General features: G+C 36.3%; 1 protein-coding gene across 2 annotated transcripts in view; it reads left to right on the top strand.

Moving 5' to 3' along the window:
- LOC149574947 (Transducin/WD40 repeat-like superfamily protein) overlaps positions 1-27,295 on the top strand; it is a 152,319-nt gene that overhangs the window by 98,743 nt on the left and 26,281 nt on the right. For both annotated transcript variants that reach the window (XM_089814794.1, XM_089814793.1), the window contains exons 10-11: positions 17,480-17,558; positions 17,799-17,884. In XM_089814794.1, coding sequence (XP_089670920.1) covers positions 17,480-17,558; positions 17,799-17,884 — 165 coding nt within the window. The remainder of the gene's footprint in view (positions 1-17,479; positions 17,559-17,798; positions 17,885-27,295) is intronic.

Genomic DNA, 27,295 nt, shown 5'->3' with positions numbered 1-27,295 from the left:
TAGGGAGAGCAAGTGTCCGCTTGGAACCTCGAGTTGTAGAGACCAATAAGAAGGTGATGAGATGATACGTGTTTTGTCTTGGGGGAGACTGAATCTGTAAGGTGTGGTCCCGAACCCTTACATTCTCTTGAAGATAAAGGGTTACCCATTGCTGATCTGGGTAGTACCTGAAGAAGGATGAGAGAGACCGGCCTCCTTTGAATAAACAATAGAACCTCCCTTTGATCTCATAGTAAATGGGGTAACAAAAAATAATGTGTCTTTGTCTCAAGCTCTCGCATGTCACTAAGCCAACGTCTTCGATCCTCTCTATTAATCCTGTTGATTTGTTTGAATATGATGTCGAAGAGAACTCGCCCTGAAAGAGCCTAAGGAGATGTGGAGCTCGTGTGTCCAACATCGAGAGAGGTATGAAAGTGGCACAATAACCCCATTAGTATATTAATAAACTATTTTTCTTAGAAGACCATCCTTGGCCACAACCACCCTCAGGGGTTGACTCAAGTTGTACAAATATACTACTTGTAGATGTCCATCCTAATGTGCCCATTTAACTCCTAGGAAAGGAGGAGATGAGTAGGGGCATCCAAGGAGTATTGAAAAGGAGGAAGGTGGTCCATCTTAATCTCCATAGACCTCAACAAAATAGAAACCTGGGAATACCAACATCGGGCCCGACCAATAGACTCAGTGCTTGCAATCGCCTCCGAGGAAGCAATAGGCCAAGTAAGAATATTTGTGCCATGCTCTCAGTTGAATTTGTGAAGCACCGAAGATGATGGAGGAGCTAAACCAGGTCGAAGATGGCCCAAGTTTGAGAGGATGTGCCCCAAACTCAACTTGATATTGTGAGGAGTAGAATGGTGACTTCTGATGATACATTTGAGAAGAGTCTAGACCCTCTACCAAAGGCATACCCTACTTCAAAAGACAAGGCCTCCAAACCACGAAACTGTAAAGCACAATGAACTTGACCGAATTGTTATGTTGGATGTTGTCTCTTGGAAATGTTTCGAAAGCACTGTCTTTCAAGTACCGTTAGGGAGTAATACCCCTTGTTAATGCCAGGTTGCATGGCGAGTCTCATGCTAAAATGGGGATTAGAGAACTTGACCCTATATATGTGTAAGAAGAAGAGATCTCAACCTCCACGTCTAGGAAAAAGAAGTGGGAATGATAGTTCTTCAAGCAATTGAATACCATCACTCAGGTCTTCCCAAGTTAAAATACTAGCTAGTACGAGTCATAGAAAGAAGACATGGCATGAAGTAGCCGCCGTAGACCCTCCGAGGAGGAGTCTAAGAGAACCACATCATCTGCAAAAAGCGAAATGGTGATCAAGGTTTGATGTACGAAGCAGCGGGTGCTCATGAAGGAGAGTCTCCAAGTTGTGTATGTATATGCCAAATAAGTTAGTAGAGAGGGGACAAACCTGCTTCACCTCAATAATATGCCATGACCAAGAAGGGAGGAAACTAATACAAAGCACCATGTTGAAGAGCATTGTGAGGGAGGGCCTCAAAATTGTGATGCTAAGCTTGACAAGTTCCATCTAAAACCCTTCCTACACTGTAGCCTTACTATTGTTCATGGATTTGACAACCTCATTGACGTCAGAGAATGTGAAAAGATGACAATGCGGCTGGGGTGTGGGGAGGATGGGGGTTGGCCAGGAATATTGTAAAGGGTGGATGCATGCAAGTCCAAGAAGTTGGGATCCAACATGGGGGATGGGAGGGGGGTGGTGGATGATAGGGAAAAAGGGATCACCTTAAGTACTAGGGGTACTGCAAAAGAAAGGTGCAAAGGGATCTACATTGCAACGTGATGAACAACTGCTTTTTATGGCTGAGAAAGCGACAGTAGGAGAGTATTAGCTAGGTAAACATAGGGGTATGGGTGGAAGAGGCAATGCAAAGTTGGTGATTGAAGCATTCCTCATTGTACCACTAGCTATTAGGGCAAAACTTTTGCACTTGGGACTAAGCAAAAGCGAGGTAAAGCAAAGAGGGAAGGAGAGGAGGGTATACTCCCAAAGCGTGACAGCAAGGCGATCAAAAATAGTGGAGGCACACCCAATGGCAGTGAAGGGATTATGGGGGGGGGGGAGGAGTCATTTGAGGTGGAGGGTGAGGAGATTTTGTCTCTGTCGTCAAAGGGAATGGAAATGGAAGTGCAGGTGGTAGGCATCTTTGAAAAGCAGGGGAGAGGGGACAAGGGTAGGGGTTAATACGAGGATTTGTTGAAATGTGTTTAAGTGATTCGGTAGGTAGTTATCATTGAAGAAGTGTTGAAATGTATACAAGGATTTGTGTTGAAATGTGTTTACAAGGATAAAATTGTTTTTTTTTAAATTCTTGCATCTTTTGAAATTTCATGTACACTGGATGATAGGATGTCTAGGAACATGCCTGTGGTGGGCACTAGAGCATGAATCATGAATGCATTAAGCAATCATTGTGATGGAGCTCTAGAATTCTGCAATTTAAGGCCTCCATTTATATCCCATTTATATATACTGAGGATAAATATCATGCCTTGGTGGAGAAATACAACCATAATGATCAGGACATCACTATCAGTACATAGAATGAAGACATTCAGTCTAGTTCATGCCCAGTGAAGGAATTGGTTGCTGAAGCTCATTGAAGTTATGCTTATTATGCAGTTGTTTGTGAAAATAATGGTGGCACTTGTGTGCAACTATATGTCTTAGCTTTAATGATAGTCCTTGGACCTGAGCAAGAAAACATTCAGACGAACCCATAGAATACTACATACCATGTGATGATAAAGCAGTACATGGCCCTTCTGCCGGTCTCTTGTCCACTGGATTTTTTAACAATCAATCTCAAAATGGTTGTTGGTGTTTATCGGAGATTCACAAAAAGCATTTTCCAAGTAAATGCCCGAAGATGTTGAAGAAATATTAAACATCATTATCATCCTCAGCAAAATATAAAAGTCTGGACAACATAAAGAAGAAGGAATGACGCCGTCGTGATCAAGAAATCAGTATTTGTGAAGGGGTCGAACATAACAAGCCACTTTAGATAATATATGCAATTGTATGCAAAATACGTGGAATATTAAAAGAGATACGAATTGCTTGAGGAAAGAATTACAGTGTTGCTTCAAGAAAAACTGACGGAATATATGAATTGTTTAATTGAGATTTGCTTTCTGTCTGGAGATTCGACATCAAATAATTATCGATGATAGTGTTTGGGCAACTATGCGTTAAACTCTTTCCACTGGACATTTGATCATTCTTTTAAAAGCTATTATGAAAGACATCTGTATTCATTATGGGAGTTTTGTTTTATTTGGACAAATACATCACTACTTGGTGGCTATGTCCAACATGTGTGCATATTACCTGCAACAACATGCGTGTTCAAACATCTTTTTGGCACAGTGAACAGTGTTCTCCATTTTGTGTTTTGGTGTGAAATGGTGTATTTAAAAGCAAAGAAATTATTTGTTTTGAAGATCGTGGTAATAATGTGAAGAGGTGCAATTAAATTAGAATTTTGTAAGGATGTGAACTTATAGACGTATCTTTTTGCCTAGAAACATGGCCTTCAGTTTGAAATGAAATATATAAATGAGAGAAGAGAGAGACATCCGAGCATTCAGATTCATACACTCTGAAATTTTTTTTATATTTATTTAATGTATGGAGGAATAAGGGGTTCATTATGACTTTGTAATATAAATTCTATTATTTTATTTTAATAATAAAATAAAATGTTCTTTGTTTATTATTAAAGGTGTGGAGATTTAAACTATAGGCGAATCGTCCTTTTAATTATTTTTTGGAATTCTGTATACAATTTAAATGTTAGATAAGTGGACATGGTGATTTAGCATTTTAAATTTGATCATCGCAGATATTGTGAAATATTAAATCATTTCTGTATTTGTGTCTAGTTTGTTTCCCTGCTAGAGGAGTTAAAGCCCAATCTGGACTAATTTAAGATTGCATACATATTTGATCTTTCACATCTTGATTATTTTATTGTTGGCAGTAGAAGTGCTTAAGAACATTATAAAGTTGTACGTAAAATTTCACTAAGTTGACTCCATTGCCCAAATGAGTAGAGGCATTGGTCTTTTTGTTATTGAAGTTAGAAAATTTGTAACTTCCTTCCTACAAGCATCAAATCAATTATTTATAAATATTTTACAATCCATTCAACATTGAGTTCGAGGACCTTGCCAATTAGAGAACTCAAAAGCTTAAATTTGCTCTAGAAAAGCCTTGAACCAGACAGTCAATGTTAAGGTGAAGGTTTACCCGTTGGGGTGTAGTGGAGCCCGAAGTGTAGGGGAATCAAAAGGTATTCCCGTTCGTTGGCCAGAACTGATTGAGAAGTCCTATTGGAGAAGTGGCAGGCTCTTGGATTTCCAATCTGCGGTTTTGGGAACCAACACATTGTATTCTTATTGGAAAAATATACCAAATCAAATAAGCAACACCTGAATTTTAATGTGTATAACCAACTTATATGGTGTTATGGAACTTTCATCCTCAGTGTAATCATAACCGCTGAAGTCTACGTAAATTGAATTAAATAAAAAAGATGGTTAATAGTCGATAAAATATGTAAAATAATTTGATATGAACATTGGTTTTAGTACTCTTGAGTTCTCAAAATCCTTGTAAACACAGACATATAGCATTGTACTTAGAAATCCTACCTCAAGAATCTCTTGAGCGAGAGCACAAGGCAGACAATGACCATTAAAGAAGTGGTACACAATGTTTGTCCAACTAAGAATACGATATATAACTTGGATGCTTTCCAACAAGGCTAAAGAAAGTTATATATTGTATTTGCTTCCATGCAGCAATTAGTTTAATGGCCTTTACAAGTCACCCCCAAGGGAGGGAAGGGCCCATTTCTAAACAGCAATCAGATATGATTCTAAAACGAGTACTGATATCTTAAATTCATGAGTTAGAGGAGCAAAAATCAAGAATTCCATGAATACAACTAGGGATATTGGGAATAGGTATCCCAACACGAAAAAATAGCACGCAAAATGCATGATTTTTAGTTTTTAAAACTTATTTGGGTGAATTGGACTGATAATAAACAATGTTTTCCTTCTTGCCTTTTTAATTAACTTCGAAAGAAATCAGATGGCATATAATCTTAATTTCTAATTAAAATGGAAAAAGTTTATCAATTTTGGAAGAAAGATTTAAGATAAACTTACGTTTTTTGTACCTAGGTATTCGATTACTACATTCATCTTAGTTACAATGACATCACTATGTTGTCGTCATCTAATGTTGGTCCTCACTAATGATTAACATACTCAAGAACAAGATGTGTGTAAGTCTTTATCCTTTCATATGGATGAACATCCGAGTAGAATATTAGAGTATTATTATGTTACTTTAATAGTCATCTTTTGTATATTATGTAAAGTAGGTAGATAAGATCGTTTCTATGATCTTCCTCAGTTTCTTATAGAAACTTTCTATATTGTATATTTGTAAATTCTTTATACCGATAGTTATGATCATTTTTCTTTGATCAATAAAAGGCTGAAGCCAAAACTTTTTATTATTTATTTATAAAGTTTATATGTGGTTCCTCCTTTCAAACGGGCATTGAAAGGAAAGAAAGGAGTCAAGAAAACCTCCAATCTTACCCGAGGACTTGTGTCCATTAAAGATGCAGAAATTAATAAAAGGACAATCCTCTATTTACAAAATAGATGAAATTTATGAGGATTTTTCCTCAATTCATTCCATTTGAGCATTTCCTTTGTATGTTTTCCTCGTATTTGATTGTTCATTTTTTGCTGCATACACTTTCCTCTTGACCAAGATCTTTGTTAGAAGAAAACGGTAAAATGTATGATAATATTTATTTGAATTAATTTAAGTTATCGATATGACATGTGAATCTTTGTCTAAATTATAAAGGAAATTTAGTTTAAGTGCATTAAAAGGTTAACCTTTTTATTTACTTCAAAGAGGAAGCTTCCTATATATTTCCATTATGCTGGCTAAGTATTTTGATATTGATTTTACCCTTGTAATCAAGTTGTAATATTTACTTTATTCTAATATTTACTTTATATTGAATAAACCCATTATAAACATGTATAGTTCATAACATATCGTAACCAGTTACTTCTCTTAATTAAAGACTCCTGATTAATCATATTGCTAATTTCTATACTCTAGTATTGTATACATGCCAATAGATACAATCTAAGAATTAGTTTTAAATGTTATATAGTTAGTGTTGTTTGTCCTATTGATAGCTTACTCCATCAACATGACATTCTCATTTTTTATTAATTTTTAATACAATAAACATTTTACCAATTATTTCTCAATAATATGGAATCTTAGCAATCTTTTTGTTTTTTGAAAACAATGCAATTTCTCTTCTGAAAATAATTGATTAATTGTTCCTGGATTTGTTCAGAGTCTTTTACAGAATTCCTTTAGAACCTGATTAGGGTTTTTGTAGCCATAGCTTTTGAAATTTTTTCTGCATGATCGTCTACAATTCACACTCGATTTTTTTTGCGTGCTTTTATGGCATTGTTTTTATTTGGAAGACCCATTATTGGTGTTTTTTGACCCTCTTGTGGTCATTTTTTTTACTGTAGTCCAAGCCTCAATATGCATGGGACAAAATTCTATGGTTCTCCTTTTTTTGCTCTGGTCGACCATTTTATGGTAGTTTTTTACCTGCCACAATTTTTTTTTTGCAACCCACAACATTTCTTTTGCTTACGTCCGCAAAAAAACGACTCTAGCAATTTTTGGGTTTATACTCTATAAGATTATTCGATAATTTGTGGTCGGTTTTTACTCCTAGAGTGTTTTGCATCGATTGTAGGAATACATTTGTATCTAACACTCCATTTCCCACCATTTTTTGAAGTTTGTTCTAGGCGACTAGAGTTTTGAAACTCACTCTTTTTGTCTGATTCAAAATTGGACAGCAAATTTATAGTGGATTTTTCAAAACATCAACTGGGTCACTGTCAGAAATTTGTGGGTGTCTCAGTTTCTGTGGCTCAAGTTACCAAAATTTTATTTTGATTATATTTCCCTTGTGTGTTTTTCAAGTTCTCTTCTGGGTTAGCCAATTTTTTTTTGAAATTTGTGTCAGTCGTACATAATTTTTTGTAGTCTATACCTACATCTACCTTTGTCTTCTTTGTTTCTTGTTCTTTGTCCATTTAAAATTGTGCAAGATGTCATCATTGACCAACATAGTGTTGGAGGACAATCAGAAATTCAAGAACAAAAATTATTACACCTGGAAGCAACACACGCCGACTATCTTCAAAAATTGTCATCTTAATGAGATTTTTTTAGGAAAAGATACTCAACCTGCACCAACCAGATTAAAACAGGACAAGTTTGATGACCAGAATTGAGAAGTTGTTAAGCTTCACATGCTCTCTATTCCATATGATAAAATGTCTAAGATTCCTTCTAACAAGTCAATGTTTGACATTTGGAAGCATCTAAAGGAGTTGCATGAGACATTCAACAAGAGCTCCAGTCTTAGGATGATTCAAAGAAGAAGGTTCAATATCGCTGTTATCATAATATGTTCATCTGCTGAAGGATTGTCACAATCGTTTGGATTTCGAAGAGTGAAGCATTGAGGGTCTCAGCCTAAAGCCAATTTTGTTGAACACATAGAGCATAAAGAGTCAACCTTTTATGCCTTAATGGAAACCATGTGAAATCTTTTGCTTGGTATATAGATTCTGGTGCTTCTAGACATTTCATTCACAAGCTTGATTAGTTTACAAATGTTTTTCCCTTTACTGATTCAAACATATTCAGAAGTGGAGAATATACTTTTGTCAACAAGAACAACATTCAGATACAGTCTTGTCGGAGGAATCTCATTTTCCTCAATGTAACTGTGTTCATGGCATGGAACTAAAGCTACTTTTAGTGAGTCAGATCATGCAACATTCTTCTCAAATTTATGTGGTATTTAGTGCACACAAGTATTCAATTGTGGATTGTGTGATACACACTATTGTAGCTGTTGGCATTGAGGATCATGTTCTAGACAAACTTGTGGATGTTGGTGATTCTCTTGAGCATGCCTTCACAACAAGCCATCTTCTATTAGTAGTCTCTTGCATCAACAATGTGGTCAGCTGAACATTCACTATCTCGTTCAAGTTGTTTGGCAAGATTTACCCAACTATTATGACAGCGCCTGGATAAATGGTATAAATTCTGTATGTCGTTTATGCAGGCACTGTCATAATAGTTGGGGCCACCCTGCATAAAGTCTAAACCCTGCTTCCATAATGGTGCATGCACAGTGTGCATTCATAGGGCAACTATAATGGAACCAGGGTGGGTGGCAATAGAACTCCCCACCCTGCAGGGTTGGGAGGCCCCAGCTATTATGAACCCCAGCGCAAGAATCTACCTCTGCATGCAGCAGGGTGGCCCTAAGATACCTAAAATTGAAACTTAGAATCAGTGAGCTTGTGGAGTTTGTGAGGCTTGTGGAGCTTGTTAGATTGGATGTCGTTAAAGGATGGTGACTCATGGAAAGCCTCTAAGGTACTATAGTTGGTTCATGCTGCTCTATGTGGTTCGATGAATGCTCCTTCTATTATTGGGTACAAATATTTCTTACTTTTTGTTGATGAATTCAGTCATAAAATGTGGGTATACTTTCTTAAATAGAAATGAGATGTGCTTATTGTATTTCAGAAATTTAAGGCCTTAGCAGAAAAAGACTCTAGTTGTTCTTTTATATCTCTTACGACTAATAATGGGTGGAGGGAGAGTTGTGTTCTATTGCTTTCTCCACTTTATGTAATACACATGGCAACAAATTTTAGTTAACCACCCTATACACCCTTCACCAAAACTGTGTTTTAGAACGTCACAACATCACCATTACAAAACTGGCCAGGTGAGAAAACACATAAATGTTCCTATGAAATATTGGGTTGAAGCAGTGTTTATTGCGGTCTATCTTCGTAATTGGCTCACGCACATGCTATTGAAGGGAAGACTCCTGAGGAAGCTAGGAATGGTCGAAAACCCAATATCAACCACGTAAGAGTTTTTGGCTCTTTAGCATATGCATGGGTTTTAGATTCCCAACGCTCGAAGTTGGATTCCAAGAGTGAAAACCTTATGTTTACAGGATATAGTGACAACGATAATGCTTATCGGTTGATTGATGTTGATACTAATGGGAGGGATTATGTAGATTCTATATTTGATGATGCACTACTTGACTTTCCACCGCATGGTGCTAATCTTCCTGGTGCAGATCCTCTTCCACCTCCAGCTCCAGTTGTTCCTCTTTCATATGTTGCTGCACATCTGCTCTCCAACCTAAATGGTGGGCTAAGACCATTAGTAATCTTGTCCTAATGGGTTCATGAGGGTAGATTGTCTAGAAATATGGGCAAGCAACAAGGTTCAAGTAACTTTTCTCTCATGGCCAACCTTCATAGTATTTATGAGCCTTAAACATTTAGAGATGCAAAAGGGATTCCAAAGTGGGAACGTGGTATGGACACGGAATACCAAAGTCTTGTCTAGACAACACTTTGGTTCTCTCTAATCTTTCTCCACGGAAGAAGTCCATCAGCTGCAAATGGGTGTATAAGTTCAAGTATCATTCAAACGATACCTTAGATAAATACAAGACCAGATTAGTTGCTTGAGGGTTCACACAACAGGAGGGCATTGACTGTGAGGAGACTTTTGCTCCTATTGCCAAGATGAGTACAATTTTGTCACCTTCTTGCCTTCGTAGCTCAATTTGGATGGAAAGTCCATCAAATGGATGTTAAGAGTGCCTTCCTCAACAATGAGTTGTAGGAAGAAGTTTGCATTACACAACCTCTTGGGTTGAAGGTTGTTGGCAAAGGCCTCCAAGTGTGTCAACTAAAGAAAGCACTCGATGGATTCCAACAGGCTTTTAGTGTAGCCCTTTTGATAGTTATTTGTATATTAAATGCTCCGGTGATGATGTTTTCTTGTTGTCTAATGTGGACGACTTGACCATTACTGGCAATTCAACACATTCGAATGCAGAAATCAAATGATGCCCGTGCAAGGATTTTGATATGTCAGATTTAGGACAGTGTCATCTATCTCATTGCCAAGACTTGATGTCAGTTTTGTAGTGAGCTACATTTCAGACTTCATAACAACCCCCAACGCTGATCAGTGGGTAGCAGCGAACTGTGTGATGCATTATGTGAAGGGCAGCTTTGATATGGACTTCTTTGTAGTAGAGGTCATGATTCTAGACTCAGTGCGTTCACAGTTTATGATTGTGCAAGATCAGTTGATGATAAAACACTAGCCTCTTGATATGTGTTCAGTTTGGGACTTGGTGCAGTCACCAGGACTAGTAAAGAGCAACATGCCGTCTCACTCTCCTTCATAGAAGCAGAGTATCAAGGAACTGTTAACGCAGCTTGCAAGGCTATTTGGCATCATTGAATGCTTGTGGATATGCATATATCTCAAGTAGGTTCGACTCCCATGCTATCTGATAATCAGGTAGTTCTCAAACTTTCCAAGAATCTGATCTTTCACGAAAGAACCAAAAACATAGATGTTCATTTTCGATAGATTCGACAATTGGTTGAAGATGTGACACTTCAGTTCTAGTATGTTCGAATATTGGATCAGTCAGCAGACATTTTTACCAAGCCTCTTGGTCCAGAAAGTTTGCTTATTTTGGGGGGCTGCTTGGTGTTGTTGACAGATCAACCATTCAGGTACGGTATTAGAGTATTATTATATTACTTTAATGGTCATCTTTTATATATTATGTAAAGTAGGTAGATAAGATTGTTTCTACTATCTTCCTCAGTTTCTTAGAAACTTTGTATATTGTACATTTGTAATTTCTTTATAATAATCATTTTGATCATTTGTTAATACAACAAACGTTTTACTGATTACTTCTCAACAATAGAGAGAATCATTACTTTAGCACGCATTCAACACTTTTAATGTATTTGACGCATTTAGAAACTACCCAAGGAGCAAGCTTAGAAATGATAACTCACAAATTACCAAGTCTTTTATAAAAAAACACTCTGGTTCCAACATTCATTAAGGTAAGTATTTTTTTTTCAAAGAATAAACATTTTATTTTTAATGAAAACTTAATGTTTATGAAAATATAAATGCCTAAATGATGTTGTATTAAACAAAAATTCAACCCTTTTTAGGAGAATTGTAAACTTTTCTCATCATTTCTTGGGAATGGCTATAATGCAAAGTTGTCACTCTATTATTGTATCTCAATCTAGATATAACATCAATTGCTGAACATATTTGTAATATGATGAGCTGAAAAGCACCTAGTTCACCTATTTAAGTGGGTATCAAATTTGACTCTGATAAGAAATCCAGATCAATAAATAATTACATATAGTTTGATTCACCTCTTATTTCTAGGCTTGTTATCACCCATGCAGTATGTCTTACATCTAGATTTATGTGAGAATTCTATGTGGGTAATCAAAAGCAGAAGATTAAGATATATTTTAAAATTAAATCTAAAAAATGATCTTATCTATTCCTGCACTGAAAAAGAAAACTATTTTGGTTATTAAGATATCACCTATCTTGATAATTCTAATGATAAGAAATATAAGCATTTTTTTCAATTGTCAGTTTTTTGCCAGGTTGGAAATTTTAGGTTCACAAGCATTTTTTTGATTTTCATTTAGTTATGTTCTTCAATTTAAAATCTATGTCTGGAAACAGGCCCAACAAGTTTGGGTTGAGCAGTGGGGAATACAAAGTCTCACAACTAGGTAGGAAGCATACTTATGGCAATGCATGGACCAAAAGCCCACCCAAATCTTGAAAGAATCACAATGGAGACTTGTCTTAATATATGGTCACCAGTTCCATGTCTAAGATGAAATTCCCCATACTTCAACCCAAAGTCTTTCTCATTCTCTCAAAAAGATTTGAAGAATCTTTTAAGGTATAGTTAATGCAATACATTGATAGCACTTGTATTTAGACACCATTTCCTTGAATTGTTTGGAGAATTTGTTGCTGAGTTAATTTAAGTATAATACCATAGAGAGAGACCATTTTTTCCTATGTTAGATGCAATATCTTCTTGTGTTATCATGTAAGCCATTCCATGTAGAGAGATTATTTTCTCTGTTGCAAATGCAACAGAAACACATTCGTGTGGTGATAACTGTGAAATACTGTAGACAAACACATTTAGGCCATCTGGTCCTATTGTGGGTGCATTCCTGTTTGCTATTGAAATGCTAGAATATTGATTTGATTTGAATGGCAAGGACATGCATCTTGACAGTACTACCAATATTCGTAGACCACATGTGTCAACTCATTGCTGGGAATTGAACAATTTTATTTTCCCCATCTTTCATTCTTCTTTCTACAATGTCTTCTGTACCAAATACATATAATACCTGAAGAACAGGGAAAAAATGATGGTTGCACAAGGAGACGAAGGATGACAATTTGGCTGGCAAGCAGAAACCTGGGCATCGTGAGGAATCTGAGGATAGCAACAGATTGTTTTTGAAATGTCTGATTTTAACAATCAACAAACTGAATATTTTGATTTTTATCATATTTTTCTGCACTGCTATTGTATGAGATGCACTGAGGTGACAATAAAACATTGTATACTTGTGTTGACATTGATTAATGAGGGTCTTTTGTGCATCCATTTTAATTTTGAACTGATGGCGCACATATAATCAGATTTAGGTTCTAAGATCCTGCCATGTGATGTTTTCTTTAGTGGTTCCATTATCAGTCTTAACACCCACAGGACTTAACTATTTGGTGTTAATAGTGTTTTTTCAATAATATTGTTGAGAACATTGAAGATATTGTTCAGTTGAATATTGAGTCACTTTGTTGTCTGCTACGATGATCACATGTCTACCATGGATGAGTTCTGTAGTTGACTGTTGATGATGGCACACCATCATCTGATGCTGCAGAGGTTGAGATCTATGTTGCCCTGAGTTTACAGGACGGGGGGACAAGGGGACAGGGGGATGGGGAAATGGGTTTCTGGGAGTTTTTTTTTCTTCTCAGAGTAGGGACGGCTATATATATATATATATATATATATATATATATAGCCGTCCCTACTCTGAGAAGAAAAAAAAACTCCCAGAAACCCATATATATATTATTACATTGATAAATCTAAAATCAATGCGTCTTTGCAAAGGTAACAAGTCTTTCACACCTAATCGTGCGTGGGAATCAACTTACAAAATGACCCAGTGCAAGTGAGGCAAATGACCCTCTTGTCCACTTTTTTCAATGAAAAATACAATATTAGGCCCCTTGGGCAGACAACCAGCCTGAGACAACAATGGTCGGTCCCTAAAAGCTAAGATCATGTTCATTAGCTAACTAATGCACTTCTCAATTCTGATTTACCGATGATAGCTTGTTTGTTCACTTGGAAGGTATAAATTTCCTTGGAATTTACTTAATTTCTCTTCTCCTCGCCTCTTGGTCATTTGCAGTAGACTAAACAAACTTGTAGATTTCAACATAAGTTAGAGAGGAAAGTTTAAGTGTTTCTGGGCATTATAATTCTTGAGATGTGGAGTACTGTTGGTTCATGGCATGGTTACAAGACTTGGATTCGCCTCTAACTCAGAAAGTCAAAATCCGACTTGGACTTGGACTCTGACTCAGCGACCGGACTCGGCAAGGAAGTGGAAAATTGAAAAATCCACGAAATTCAAAGATTTTTAAGGATTTAAAGATTTTTTCATGCATCATTTAGTCAATTAAAATCAAATGCACAATAATTGAGATAAATAGAAGCTACTTAACACTCACACACAATTTTGCATAGATCACATAAGTATAACAATGAATTTCTGAAGGAAAAAAACTGAATAACATAATATGAAGTTAAACATATTGTCACTGTCAAATGTCTACAATATATGAAATCCATGGAATCAAAAGTTGAAAACATATATCAAAATATCAGCTAGAGTGTAGAAGACTAAGGTTCATAGTAGCCTATGCCTTCTTATGAATATGCCTAAGATAAGTCATAGAAGACTGAGAGATTGAGAAATATGTTTATTACAGCTTATGTGCGCATTGTAGACAACAACAGGGCTCTCAAGTATGTCTATCAATTTGCTTGGTGAAACACAACCTTTAACGGTAAAAGTCTTTTAATAGCAATTATAGTTGGTTTACAAATTTTTGCCAAGAAAATGATCAAGGACATAGCAAGCAACACATATACACATAAGTCTGAAAGTTTATAACTTTATGTACAACACTAGAAAGTTCTAACATTCATGGACACGTAAGTCTAAGAAAAGAAAAAGAAAAACTCATATACGTCATCATAGAATTCTAACACAAATATATGTAAATCTGAAAATATCTGTACAACATTACTGAACTCTACAATGCTGAAAGCGACTTCTTTATAATGAAACCCAGATAGTAGCAAATATTGGCAGTGAGCCCCACAACATCATTTTCAGAATTAATATACATTGAAAAAAAAAACACCTTCCATAAATCTCTATCTTTTAAAAAAAAAAAAAATAGAAAAAAAAATTTAAAGAAAAGAATTTTTTTTTTGGGAGAATCCTGGGCTCGGGACTCGGCGAGTCCTTGGACTCTGTCGGGACTTGGCCGAATTTGAGTCCAGAAGCCATTTGCCTCAGAAAGGCCGCCTTTGCCTCGAACTCACAGAGTCCCGGAACACTGGTTCATACTTTGATGATCCATTGAAAGATTGAAGTGGGTGTTAGATTGGAGATGGTTGATATCTCTTATTAGAGCAATGAATTGTATGATCCTTGAAATGTGTGAAGAGTAATATTAAAAAAATGACTTACTTTATGGCTGCTGTTGTTAGAAATGGCTGTCTCTCCCAAGAATGGCCAGGGGACGGTCAACCGTTCGCCCGTGGCTATACAGCCACGAAAATGCACTTCCTTTACATTACTTTTTCTAACTTTTCAAAAAAAATTCTAAGTCCTCTCCTTCGTAAGAAAGTGCATTTTCGTGGCTGTATAGACATTGCCCAACCGTTCAGGGGATGGTCAATGATTCCAGGACAAGAGTTGACCATTTTTAACTTCAGGACGGTTTCCATTATTTTTGGAGGACAGGGGACAACTTAGAAACTTTTCCGGCTGTCCTCCAGTCCCCAAAACGGTTTCTATTACCAGAAGAATCATATTTAGGATGGAAAAGTGTTTCTTGGTAGCAATGGTTGAGATTCATTAGTTCTTTGAGGCTTTGATGCAGAGGTGCTTGATAAACCCAAAGACAACCCCCAAGTTCACTTATTCACTGGTTCAATGACCCAAAGACAAATGGATGTATTCACTTTCTAAAGCCCAACCAATCCTTACGACTTTTACTAGGCCTCTTGTGCAACTGAGACACCAACCTCCTTGCAGAGATCAAACATGGGAACTTGACACTTCTACACCCTTCTAATACTGCGAGACACTGAATAAAACTCTCCCCAAATCAATTTTTTCCATCTATGACTATATTTGTTCACAAAACCCTCAAGGTTCTAAGACAGTAAACCCTCAACATATGGGTTATACTGCAGCTCTTCACCAGTGGCTGTGGAGACCATTGAAATGACGTGAGACCACTTCTATTGCTTTGACACAACATGCATTGACCACATAATCAAACCCAAAACACCATTTTGGTTAGATCCCTTATTTAGACATTATTATGCATATTAACTCAATTGGTTTTTGAGCAGTAACCCTTGAATTCTTGACCTCTCAGACAATCTAAGGACATTTGCAGATACCCTTTTGTGGATTTCTAAACATATTCCAAAACCAAGTTTGGGTCTCATCGATTGACCGGTTAACGAGGTCTGATGACCGAGATCTATAGGGTTATTAGGCCTTGTTTGTGAAGCAACTGCCCTTTAGATGTCTCAACCAACCAAGGCCCCACTTGGAACACTTCAAATCAGTTTCCAAACCACCAGATCAGTACAAAACCAGTGCTTGAACATCACGAATTCAGTCCTACAACTTGATTTTCTCTCAACCCCTTGTTATTCAGGCTGTCACACATATGTCAGACCCTGGCAACCACCAAAATCCTAAAGTAAACCCTATACTCTTCCATTTCACCAAGAGCCAGATTTTTCTACCGGTGGAATGAAGAGTTAGGGTTTCAGACCTGTAGGTACTAAGTTACTTAGAGCTCCTGCAAATGTCAATGAATTTGGATCAAACCAATCCCAAATGAAAGCTAAGCCACTTATCTACACATGCACATAGGTTTTGTTCATCTACCAATCCGTATAGAGCCATACCAACAGACTGATTGTATAAAAACCGTGTAACAGGTTTACAAAGCAGAGGAACAACTTTATTTTTTCGAATCAAATCCTCAACAGGATTGATGCTTGACCAAAAGAGGCATATATAGGCTTATTACAACCGTTGCAATTGAATCCAACTGAAATTTTAATCATTTGATCATTGGATCCATGTTTTGCAACTTTAGGCAAGAAAAATTGTTGTAGCAACTTTTTGCAACATTGACAACTTTTTGTCATTTGCGTACACTGTGACTTCCTACAAATTTATAGCTTTGCCAATATGCCTAATGAGGCTTATAATCATGAAAAACAATAATTGCACTCCATTTCCACATTATGGAGTCTTTCACCATAGTTTGACCAACCGTGTCCTGATTAGCTACAATGAGCAATTTGGTTAGGAAGCCTTGTAAACCCTTACAAATTGATTTGACAACATTATATCATGGTCCAAGGGACGTTATTACTCCAAAAACAATCTCCTATTTATGTGTAATCCATCAAATTGAAGATGTTGTAGGTGCTCCTGCACCAGGCTTGAGCAATCATTGATGTAGGGTGATGTTTAAGAGGATTTCACCACTTTTATGGTGAAGATATAGAAAATAGACTATCCTTTTTTCTCACTAGTTTTGTATCAATAGCTTCCACATTTCGTAAGTAACGGTTTGTTTGATCGTAATATTCTTTTCTTTTTGGTATATTAAAAATCTTGATAGATAAGGATTTTGAATTAAAACCCTTATATCTAATGTTTTCATTCTCTGCATTTGTTATCAATGCTAAAACTGTTTAAAATCTGTTTTTTTCTAATTTTTGCAACTATTATAATGTAAATATATTTTTTAGATTTTGTTTGTGGAAGTAATAGAAAAGTTCATTGCTGTATCCATGTAGAAAGTTTTAGGTGTCTGTACCAAGTATTCCACATGTGTATGCTTTCTCCTCACATAGCCAAGCGAGTCCTCCTATTTTGCTTTCATATTAGATTTTGTTTTTGCATAAATCCATCTATAATGGCATCAGTAATATGGCTGAAGTGAAAATGATAAGATTTTACATTTATAACCTGGGTATTGATTATATCATGCAATGCTTTATAGTGATGCAGGAATTTCTGACCTTGTATTCCACCCGTGGATGAATACGGCAGTGAGTACTTCTTATGGTGGAAATTTCAAGGTAGCTTATTGCCTTGTCATTTGTTGGTATCATGGGAGTGTTTATTACTGATCTATTGTGTATTACTTTGATACATCCCAGTTAACATTTCAAATTGGTTGCTCAAGCTTTATGCATTGCGCATATTGGTAGAGTTGCTTATTCCAAATGATCCTGGACTTGGCAAGTGGATATATTCCTTGTTATGTTTCATACCAGTGCAACACATTCTTTGTTGAGTTTCTTTCCTTGCATTTTCAGGTCTGGATTGAAAGTAAAAATATTTCAAGGGACCAGAGTTCTGGGCAGAGTCATGGCTGGAGATGCCAATCTGTTGGATCTTATAAGTAAGTTTGTCTTTTCAATTACTTTCATTATGATTGCCTGTAATGATTTCTGCACTACATTGTGCTATTTTAAATTTGGTTATTGCAGATAAAAAATATAACGATTACATGAAAAATGTAATAATATGCTGATTTATACTTTATTACGATAGAATGAGATGACTGTTCTTAGGAGTTTGATGCAAGATGAAATGTTTTTTTCTCATGAGGATGGTGCAAATCGTCTCTTCAAATTGCTCTATAGAGTAACTTGAAATGACTTTCAATTCTCACTTATATATGTACACACATGAATGTATTTTTTAATTCATCTTATCTTCTTGGAAAATAGTGATAGAGGTATTTAAAATATTATGAAGTTACACATTCCAGTTAATGCACAAGCTTCTTGTTGATACACACTATTGTTTCTATGTGCTAGCTTAACCGAGATTTTAACTTTTAATGAAATCTGAAAAATTTGTAACTTCTCTAACCTGAGTTATGATTTGTGAGGTAAAATAAACCCCAAGTTGTCAGTTTGGGTTCAGATTTAGATATGGGTTCAAAGAACCAATTTGGTGGTACAATTTTTTTTTGAAATGGGGTTTGGGTTTGTGAGTGCAAAAACATGCAACTTTTCCTCCCCGCTTTGACCAAAATGGCTTGATCGGCTTGGGTTCTAACTAAGTTCGACTGACATTGAACCACACCATGGTGACCGCCACAGTTTCATGACTCAGATTTGGACTCACCTATGACTTGGCAAGGTTGACTTGACGCATGACTCACCTATGATGTGACAAACTTGGTAATGACTTTGCAAAATAAAAAAAACCCCTAGAGGTTTAGATATTTTGAGTGATTCAAAACTTGTTTCATGCACCCATTAGTGAAGAACGCTTAAAGACGCTATACCATCATTAAATAGAAGCTAATTTGATTAGAGATAGAAATATACATCTATCACATAAGTACAAACATAAATTGTAGTTGAAATAGAAAACATCGACAATGCTAAATAATAAATATTGTCAAATATATAAAGTCCATTATATCAAATGTTCCTAAACATATGTGTAAACAAAAATGAGTCTATGGCTCAGGCTCTAGGTCAAGCTTAGAGTAGTCTGTCTCCCTCGTACAAATGCGTCTAAGGTAGGTCTTGGATGACTAACAAGCTACAGTCTCTGCCTGTGGAGTGTTACTCTGATCAACATTAACTGGCCGAGCAACTGTTTGTGCACTATTCTCATCCTTTGCCATAGCCACAACCTGAGCCTCTCTCTTTGTTTGGTCCACCCACTCATGTTCCTCCTTAATGAAGACAAAATTGGTAGATAGTGTCCAAAATCTCTCCTAGAGTGATTGGAGAGGAGTCGGTGTTTAAAATCTATTTGGTCCTATGAAGAATGTTGTCATGAACAAAGACAAGAATATTCAACCTCACCATAGACAATCTATTTGCCTCTTTGAGTGGATATGCTCAAACATGGACCAATTCCACTCACATTCGGAAGCACTATATGGCTGACTCAAAGTTCAGATGACGATTTTTTGAATGTTTGGGGCTGTAGGCCCAAAAATTTACCACTGTCTGTCTGAAATAAGGAAAAGAAAAATAAAATCAGTCTCATTTGCAACATTAAGGATAGATTATAAAATCAAAATGTATAAGCCATGAGAATCTTAAGTTTAACATATATTTCTACTTGGCTGCAATGTTGTCCAAGTGTTTTTGCACATCTTGCTTGCTAAAATTATCCAAGAACCTCCTCATCTGCCTTGAAACTATCAAGGAAACAAAATGATGGATTGAGGAAACAAGCTGCTACATGGATGGGTATGTGAAGCTGGTTTCGCCATCTCCTATCAGTGATATCCCAAATGGGGCTATACACATCCTCAACTCCTGCAAACATGGATCTTATGGTCTCGTTGGCTCTATCCATGCCCTTATATATGTAGCCTATAGAAGGTTTGTCCCCATCAACTCGGAGGAGAACTTTGAGGGGCTCAGTGACTTGAATATAATGAAAAAAAAGGAAGAGTTTTTGTAAGTGTACATTACAAATTTAAAATAAGCAAAATTGCAAGGTTGCAAATCAAATGTTAAATTTATTTACTTGAATGATCTCAACAGAAGGGGTCCAAAAACTTGGCTCATCAAAACTACAATCTGCAACATCCATCCCTACAATTGTCATGGCATAGGATGATACAATCCACTCCTCACCAACAAACATGTTTATTGCCTAGTCTGCCAACGACCAATGCATGATTGTATATAAACTTGGAAATAGTTTTGCCCTTATTGACACATGATTTGACCCATTCAAACTCGCCAATATCCTCTAACTTGAGGTCAAGTCAATAGGCTGCACATGGAGACCAAAAAATTTCGCTTTTCTCCATCAAAAGCTTACATGCAACAATTTTAAATTAATTAGAAATTTAGATGTGTTTAGAAAATTTTAAATAAACTCATAGATGCCTCTTCATCAAAACTTAAAAAGTTAAAAGTTTACCTTTATCAACATAACATATTGCATTGTCTGTCACCACCTGCACCACTTTTCCTCACCCCACCTCATTTATGATTTCTTGAATAGCCTCACATAAGTATGTGACATTTGTCGCATGTGATTTAACATTAATAGACTTCAAGAGCATGGTGGATCCTAAAAATAAAGGAAAATAATTATCAGTTATCATGAATCAATCAACAAATCAAAATATATACTATTCAATGCATTTAGGGAAGTAGAATGATCAATCACTTCCACAAGAATAAAGAAAATTTAGGAGTGTACTATTGCTCATTTCTGTCCAAGCATCTGTCATGGTGGTGCAACCCTTTTGGCTGCTAGACTGTACAATTTTTTCCCTAAAAAATCAAGGGTTTGTTATTGTTCTACTTTTCTCATTGAAGAATGCACCTCATATTTTAACATAAAATATTCAAGGTTTAGAAAGGTAAGCTTAAAAAATTTAACAAAAAATGCAAAATCCATAAACATACAAAACAAACTTACCTCTTTCAAATAAGTTGAGAAGTCTTGGAATAACTGCTATGGACTCGTTGATGTTCTCAATGCAAACCTATGGCCTCCCCAATATAACTTTGTGATCTCCTTGATTTTGTGCAATCCTACGATGCTTCTTGTTAATGTTATAATTCAGTTGGATAAATTATATTATATATATGAGATATAATATATGACAAATATTATAATTAACTTATATTAAGAGTGATATATATATATATATATAAAACCATTATAATATGTTAAGGATATATTACTTGTGTTATAACTAATGTAAGTCAATATGTTAAAGAGACATGTCTCTTCAAAAGACATGCCTCTTTATTTCACATATATATTCATTCATATAGTAACTTGGAAAACATATAAATATCTACAAGTGCTATTACAAGTTACAGATCCTATTTCACTAACATGGTATTAGAGCAAGTTCCCTAACTGCCTGTAAGGCTTAAAGAATAAATAAAAATGAAGAGTGAAGTTAAATGAACAAAATATCCCTTAAATCCCTTGTTTGGGATGAAGTCGATGGACAAATGGAAATTTCCTTGTGTACGGGTTTGGCACTGCAATTTTTTGTCTATGGAGAAGAAAATCGACAAAAGGTAGATTTGTACGTGGAATGAAGTGATTAAAAGAAGATTAATGTCTATTTGGGTGTAACTTGAGTGGTGAATGGGAATGGACAACGTGAACCCTTCTCGTCAACAGTCTTGACATCATCGAACAATGGTCTTGGGAATTATAATTGCATGATAAATAATTGTGTAATGGATACCCCAAAGTTCACTTCTAAACAAAATCACAGCTATAAAGGAATTCTGTCAAACACTTTGCTTGCAGCCCTTAATTTCTCTGTTTTGTGTTACAACCCTTATGACTCCGGGATGGTTTATTGTATTGTTGCCTTTTTGTGCTCTTTTAACAAAGATCTATGCATGTAACATAACTATAAAAATGAAAGCATAAACACACAACTGAAAATAACCAGCACACTGTATTTATAATGATTTCAAATTAAGTGCAATATTGGCAATAAAACAACTCACTAAATACTCCAGCAATAGAATGGCGCGTATATTGTTCACTTCAAAGAGTGATGGCCTTGGCCAGAACATTAATCTGCTGCCAACAAAACTATAGTATGCAGCTGCTACAGTGCGCGCTGCTACAGTACGCGCTGCTACAGTACGCTGTTGCTACAGTACGCGTTGCTACAGTACGCGCTGCTACAGTACAGTGCTACAGGAACACAAACAGTGACGTGCTATAGGAACTGAACAGTGTTGCGCTACAGGAATGGTTTGTCTTCAGCTAGAAATGCGCCCAAACTGCCTGATAAGGAAGCTGAGAGCAATGAATTCCAAAGGCCAAACCCCAAGGGAATGGCGTCTAGAATGTCACAAGAGAGGATGAACGTCCTCAAATGCCAAGAGCAAATCTGTAACTCATACACCAATTTCTTCTCATATTCTCCATGTCGAATGAAACCACAAACTCTTCCTTTTATTCTATTTCCAAGGGTCCGTTCAACTCACATGGGCAATGTGGGATAAAAGTTGTGCAATATAAAATATATATTATAATATCCCCTTATGTCTCCCTTGGGTACACATCCCCATAAAATAAATATTAAAGTAACACTTTAATATTTTACAATTAAATAAGATATTACTTTAATAAAACTTCAGGCATTAAAATCTATTAGCAATCGGACTCCGAATAATGCGAGTGATAGCTCATCGGAAAGCTCTCGCCGAAGAGTATGAAATCCCATCACCAAAACTGACCTCCACTGTGACCTGCTGACTTACTAAAAATAGTAAGTATGCCTGAGATTGAGTAAATCAACTTCGTTTTGGCCCAAACTGGAAATGACTAGGCCAAAACACTCCAGGATCCCCTTAAACCCTTCGTTAGCCCTCGGGACCATGTAGAACAAGGCTAACGCGCACGCACTTGGTCAACTGCTAAAGTGGGGACATTACAAATTGAGGATTGGCACCGGTGATGTTTTTGTACTGAAGGTAGTAAATTGAGAGTGGTGCAGTGGATTGAGTCTGATTTGGACAAAATACACGCACCAATATTTCCATACACATGGTTGGAGAATGAGCAACACATTGAATGAAGACTTCTACTATTGCATATATCATTCTAGTTAGTATTCAAAGTTTAGTAAATGCGTATGTGGAGGAAAGTTGGGCAGTGTAGGGGTTAATGGTAGTACAAAGAAGAGCCGATACCTCGTTACTGAAGTTACACCCTTTATACTAGTGACCAACATTGTTTTGGAGATTTTGTGTGATCGTGCATGCGAACTGGTCATTCACATCGGATATGCAAGTGATTGCGGTTTGTATAAATCCTTCAATTGGGATGTCAAATTGAATAGAATAAAAATTAGTGCATACTACAAACAATGGCTCAAAAATCAAAGGAATATTGACATCAAACAAATTAGTCATTGAAACCAAATGGTCACAGTAAAATCCATGTGAAAAACGAAGAACCTTGGTTTGGATTGGCATGTGAGAATCAATTAAAAGTGATCATATTAACTTACTGCAAGCTTCATATAATTATAGAATAAGTTAATCATGTGACTCGAGCGTCACTTGGCATTTACTCCACCAAGAATAAAGGTCCTCAAATGAGAAGATTACTATTGGAAGAATTGAATTATCCAAAAGCACTATGTATTGATGTGGGTGTTTAGTGCCAAGTATGATCAAGTTCCAACTTCACCAAGGAGGTGACAAATTTGAATTGTCATTGTGAATGGAAAATAATTAATAAATGCATGTAATTTCCCTTATAAGACACTACACATGGTTATCACTAAAATAAAGGAAGAGGGAGATTGATATTAAGAGGGAGACCTCACACTTCAATCAACCTTCAACAAAGGAGTGGGAGAAATTTGATGATGAAAAGACCATGGAAGAAGGTCCTGTTAATAGTTATTGAGATAATCCTCACTGTAAGGCATCATTATTGTGTCCTTGAGGACTAAGTCGAGACATCTCTTGAGGAGAAATAATCTTTTAAATTGTTCAATGGCATAAGAGTGAGAATTTTACATTGTAGGGGGAAATATAATAAACAATATTTAATTCCCACTTGAACCATCCTTAGTGAGGAGCTGATTCAAAAGAGGATCTAAGAAGATGTTTTCAGATATGGACTTTCATGTATCAAGGATGCGTAGGTATGTATTTATTATCCTTTAGTATTACACTTATCTACTCATTGTAGTCTCTCTCTTATTTGTACTTCTGTATGTGCTATAGAGAGTCATTTGCCTTAATTTTTCGTTTGTCTTTGAGGATACCCTTGCAAGAAAGAAGATAGGAACATTAGGCATGCTACCAAATATTGTGCAGACTCAATCTTATGATATTAGCTCCAAAGAAGCTGTGATTTAGGATTTACAAATCATCTGATGATTAGGTTGGATAATGTGAGTTTCTTGAAGCAAATATCCTTTATGATTGAAATTATGAGAGGGAGTCTGATAGCTCATAAGAGGCAACCTTGGAGAAAGAGAGGGAGCAAAAAATTAAAAAAAATGCTTCAATCAAACTTTTGATGATATTAGTTTAGAAGGAGTAGACCTTGTTGATGGATTCAACACTAGTCAGAAACTATAACAGCTAAAGGACTATGATTCATGGGATAAAATCTCATGTATGTAGGCTAGAAGGTTTTATGCTATCTGGATACCCATTGAACTAGGGAAGCATAACATAACTTGCTCCCAAGAGGTTAGAAGGATGATAACAGATTCAGAGGAAGTTTGACACTTCATCGAAGATAACCTTGTGCTAAGAGGTCAGAAAATTTGATATCAAACTAAGAGGGAGAAACCGTATTCTCTGATATGTTTATGGTGAATGTTGTGACAACAACACATGACAGTATTCGTGGAGATTTCATGTGAACTTTTGATGTCATTCATGTATGAGCCTGTCCCCTGTGTACATCATGAAGAAGTGACGACTTCTAAATGATTATCACTTATATAGAAGTTGTTGTAAAGTGACGTCCTTACAATAACTTGTAGCATGTTTCATTTTGTGAAATTGTTTCATGTAAAGGCTTTATCTTGTAAATCAACAACTAGGCGTTTGATATCATTAATTTGATTATCTACAAGTTGCTTGTATAGATATATTTTTGGTACTTGGTGAATATCTTGCCTTGATATTCTAATACGTCAATACCACACTGAGTACTTGGTGATCATCATTCAATTGATGTTTCTAATAGGCCATTACTCTTGAGAGCTTGGTGAATATCATATTGTTGATATTATGATAGGCCAATGCTCGTGATACCAAATATGATATCAAATAGTAATTGGTGAATATCATATGTTGATATTCTGATAGGCCAATACTTGATATCATATACTAGAAATCTTTTGATCAAAGATTTCCTATATGTATTGTTTTTTGAAATATTACCTATAGTGTAATATCTATGTGTTTTATCCTTCTTCATTAAGAGGGAGTGTTAATGTTATAATTGTGTTAGAGAAATTTTATTATATATATGAGATATAATATATGACAAATATTATAATTAACTTATATATATATATATATATATATATCCATAACCATTATAATATGTTAAGGATATATTACTTGTGTTATAACTAATGTAAGTTAATATGTTAAAGAGACATGTCTCTTCAAGAGACATGCCTCTTTATTTCACATATATATTCATTCATATAGTAACTTGGAAAACACATAAATATCTACAAGTGCTATTACAAGTTACAGATCCTATTTCACTAACACTTCTTAATGATGACTCTTGCGATGCTTCCTGCAATTGCAACCACGATTCTCTTCACTAGCTCTAGCTCATGGTCATCACTCTCGTGCTTGACTTTGTGCTCATGCTCCTGCACTTTGTTTTGTTTCATGTTTGATTTCAAGTCTTGGCTCATGTTGCCCTTTGCAGATTGGAGGTTGTGTTTGACTTATAGTGGTCGTCTACAATCTCTATGACTTTGTCTTTGTTGTTTTGCTTCTTTACTTCTCCATGGGCTATCTTCCTTTGGCTGTGCCACATTGCCTTGTGCTTAATCAAGAGCCTTTCACTTGCTAGTATTGCATGCATGTGCCTTTGTTTTGGGGTTTCATGCATTTGTTGGGTTTCAACAGTCGGTTTTTGGACTGGGTCTCCTAACTTCTCACAAACTGGCATTGTCGTTGTTGATGCAGTTCTCTACTGTTAGTTTCACTAGGTTCTAACTAGCTTCCTAGTTACTGTGGCTCTTGACTGCTTATTCCAACATGATGGACTTGTGGTGATTATACTGTTGTTTACATTGTTATTCAGTTGTTGAGGCGTGGGATAAACAATATTCTTTTATCATTCTTTAGTTATTGTAACAAGATGGAATTAATTCCTTGTGACAAGGATGTTTTGAAACTTACTGTAAACCTACCAATGCATGAAGAACAATGCTGCTCCCATTTCTGAACTTGTGGATCACATCTCTAGCCTTGAATCAGAGAACTAAACTCTTAGAAACACAATGATCGCCACACTATGGGGGACTGTTGGGCACAAAGGAACATAGTGGTGGCTCCTTGCATGTCAATGCTGGAATGATAATGGAACACTTTGGTCTATGTCGACTTTGCTTCAAGACGCGGCTAGCTCTACACATCTTGTCACTAAGACCCATAAGAGCCCCATCCAACCAACTCTAGGGGTTATTGAATTTCATTGATGGTCGGTTTATAGGAACAAGGTTCAAAGTTCTAGAGGTGTTAGAGGTTCTAGTGAGGTTGCTTGCCACTTCAACTATTGGCTTTAGAATGAGACTTTTGTGGTTTGCTTAGACAACTTCGCTAGATTTATGTGGGATTGTGTGTGCCAAGTGGCCTCTTGCCTTAGAGATCTGTTCATCACAATTTGTTACTTTCCACAACCTGCTACGTAGAATGGGTCGGAGGGGGACCCATTGACGAACCTATTTGACAACATTGTTAGGTTCTGTAAATTGGGGGATATTCTTATTATTTGTGATTTTGATGCAGAAAGTGGGGACTTGCATACTCCACTTGATGATTAGGGGTTGGATCCGAGATGTATCTTTGTGTTGGATCCGGTCCCCCTTGGGTTTCAACAGTCGTTAGATGATTCTTTGGGCCGCCTTATAAGATACAACCACTACTTGCTATTGTGTGAGTCCTCAGACTTGATGATCGTCAATAGCCTTTCCAGTCTACCTGGCTCTAGTTCGTTCACTTGTCGGCTAGATTATGGGGGTGTGCGTCTTGTGGACTACGCCATTGCCTATTTCTCTCTCATTCCCGCTTTCAATCGCTTCACCATCACTCGCCTTCCTCTTCCCACC

Source organism: Cupressus sempervirens, chromosome 2, assembly GCF_028749045.1.
Source record: "Cupressus sempervirens isolate cs-2001-9-10 chromosome 2, ASM2874904v1, whole genome shotgun sequence".
Taxonomy (NCBI): domain Eukaryota; kingdom Viridiplantae; phylum Streptophyta; class Pinopsida; order Cupressales; family Cupressaceae; genus Cupressus; species Cupressus sempervirens.
Note: the sequence above shows the minus strand (reverse complement) of the source record. Positions and strands in the feature narration are given on the sequence as shown.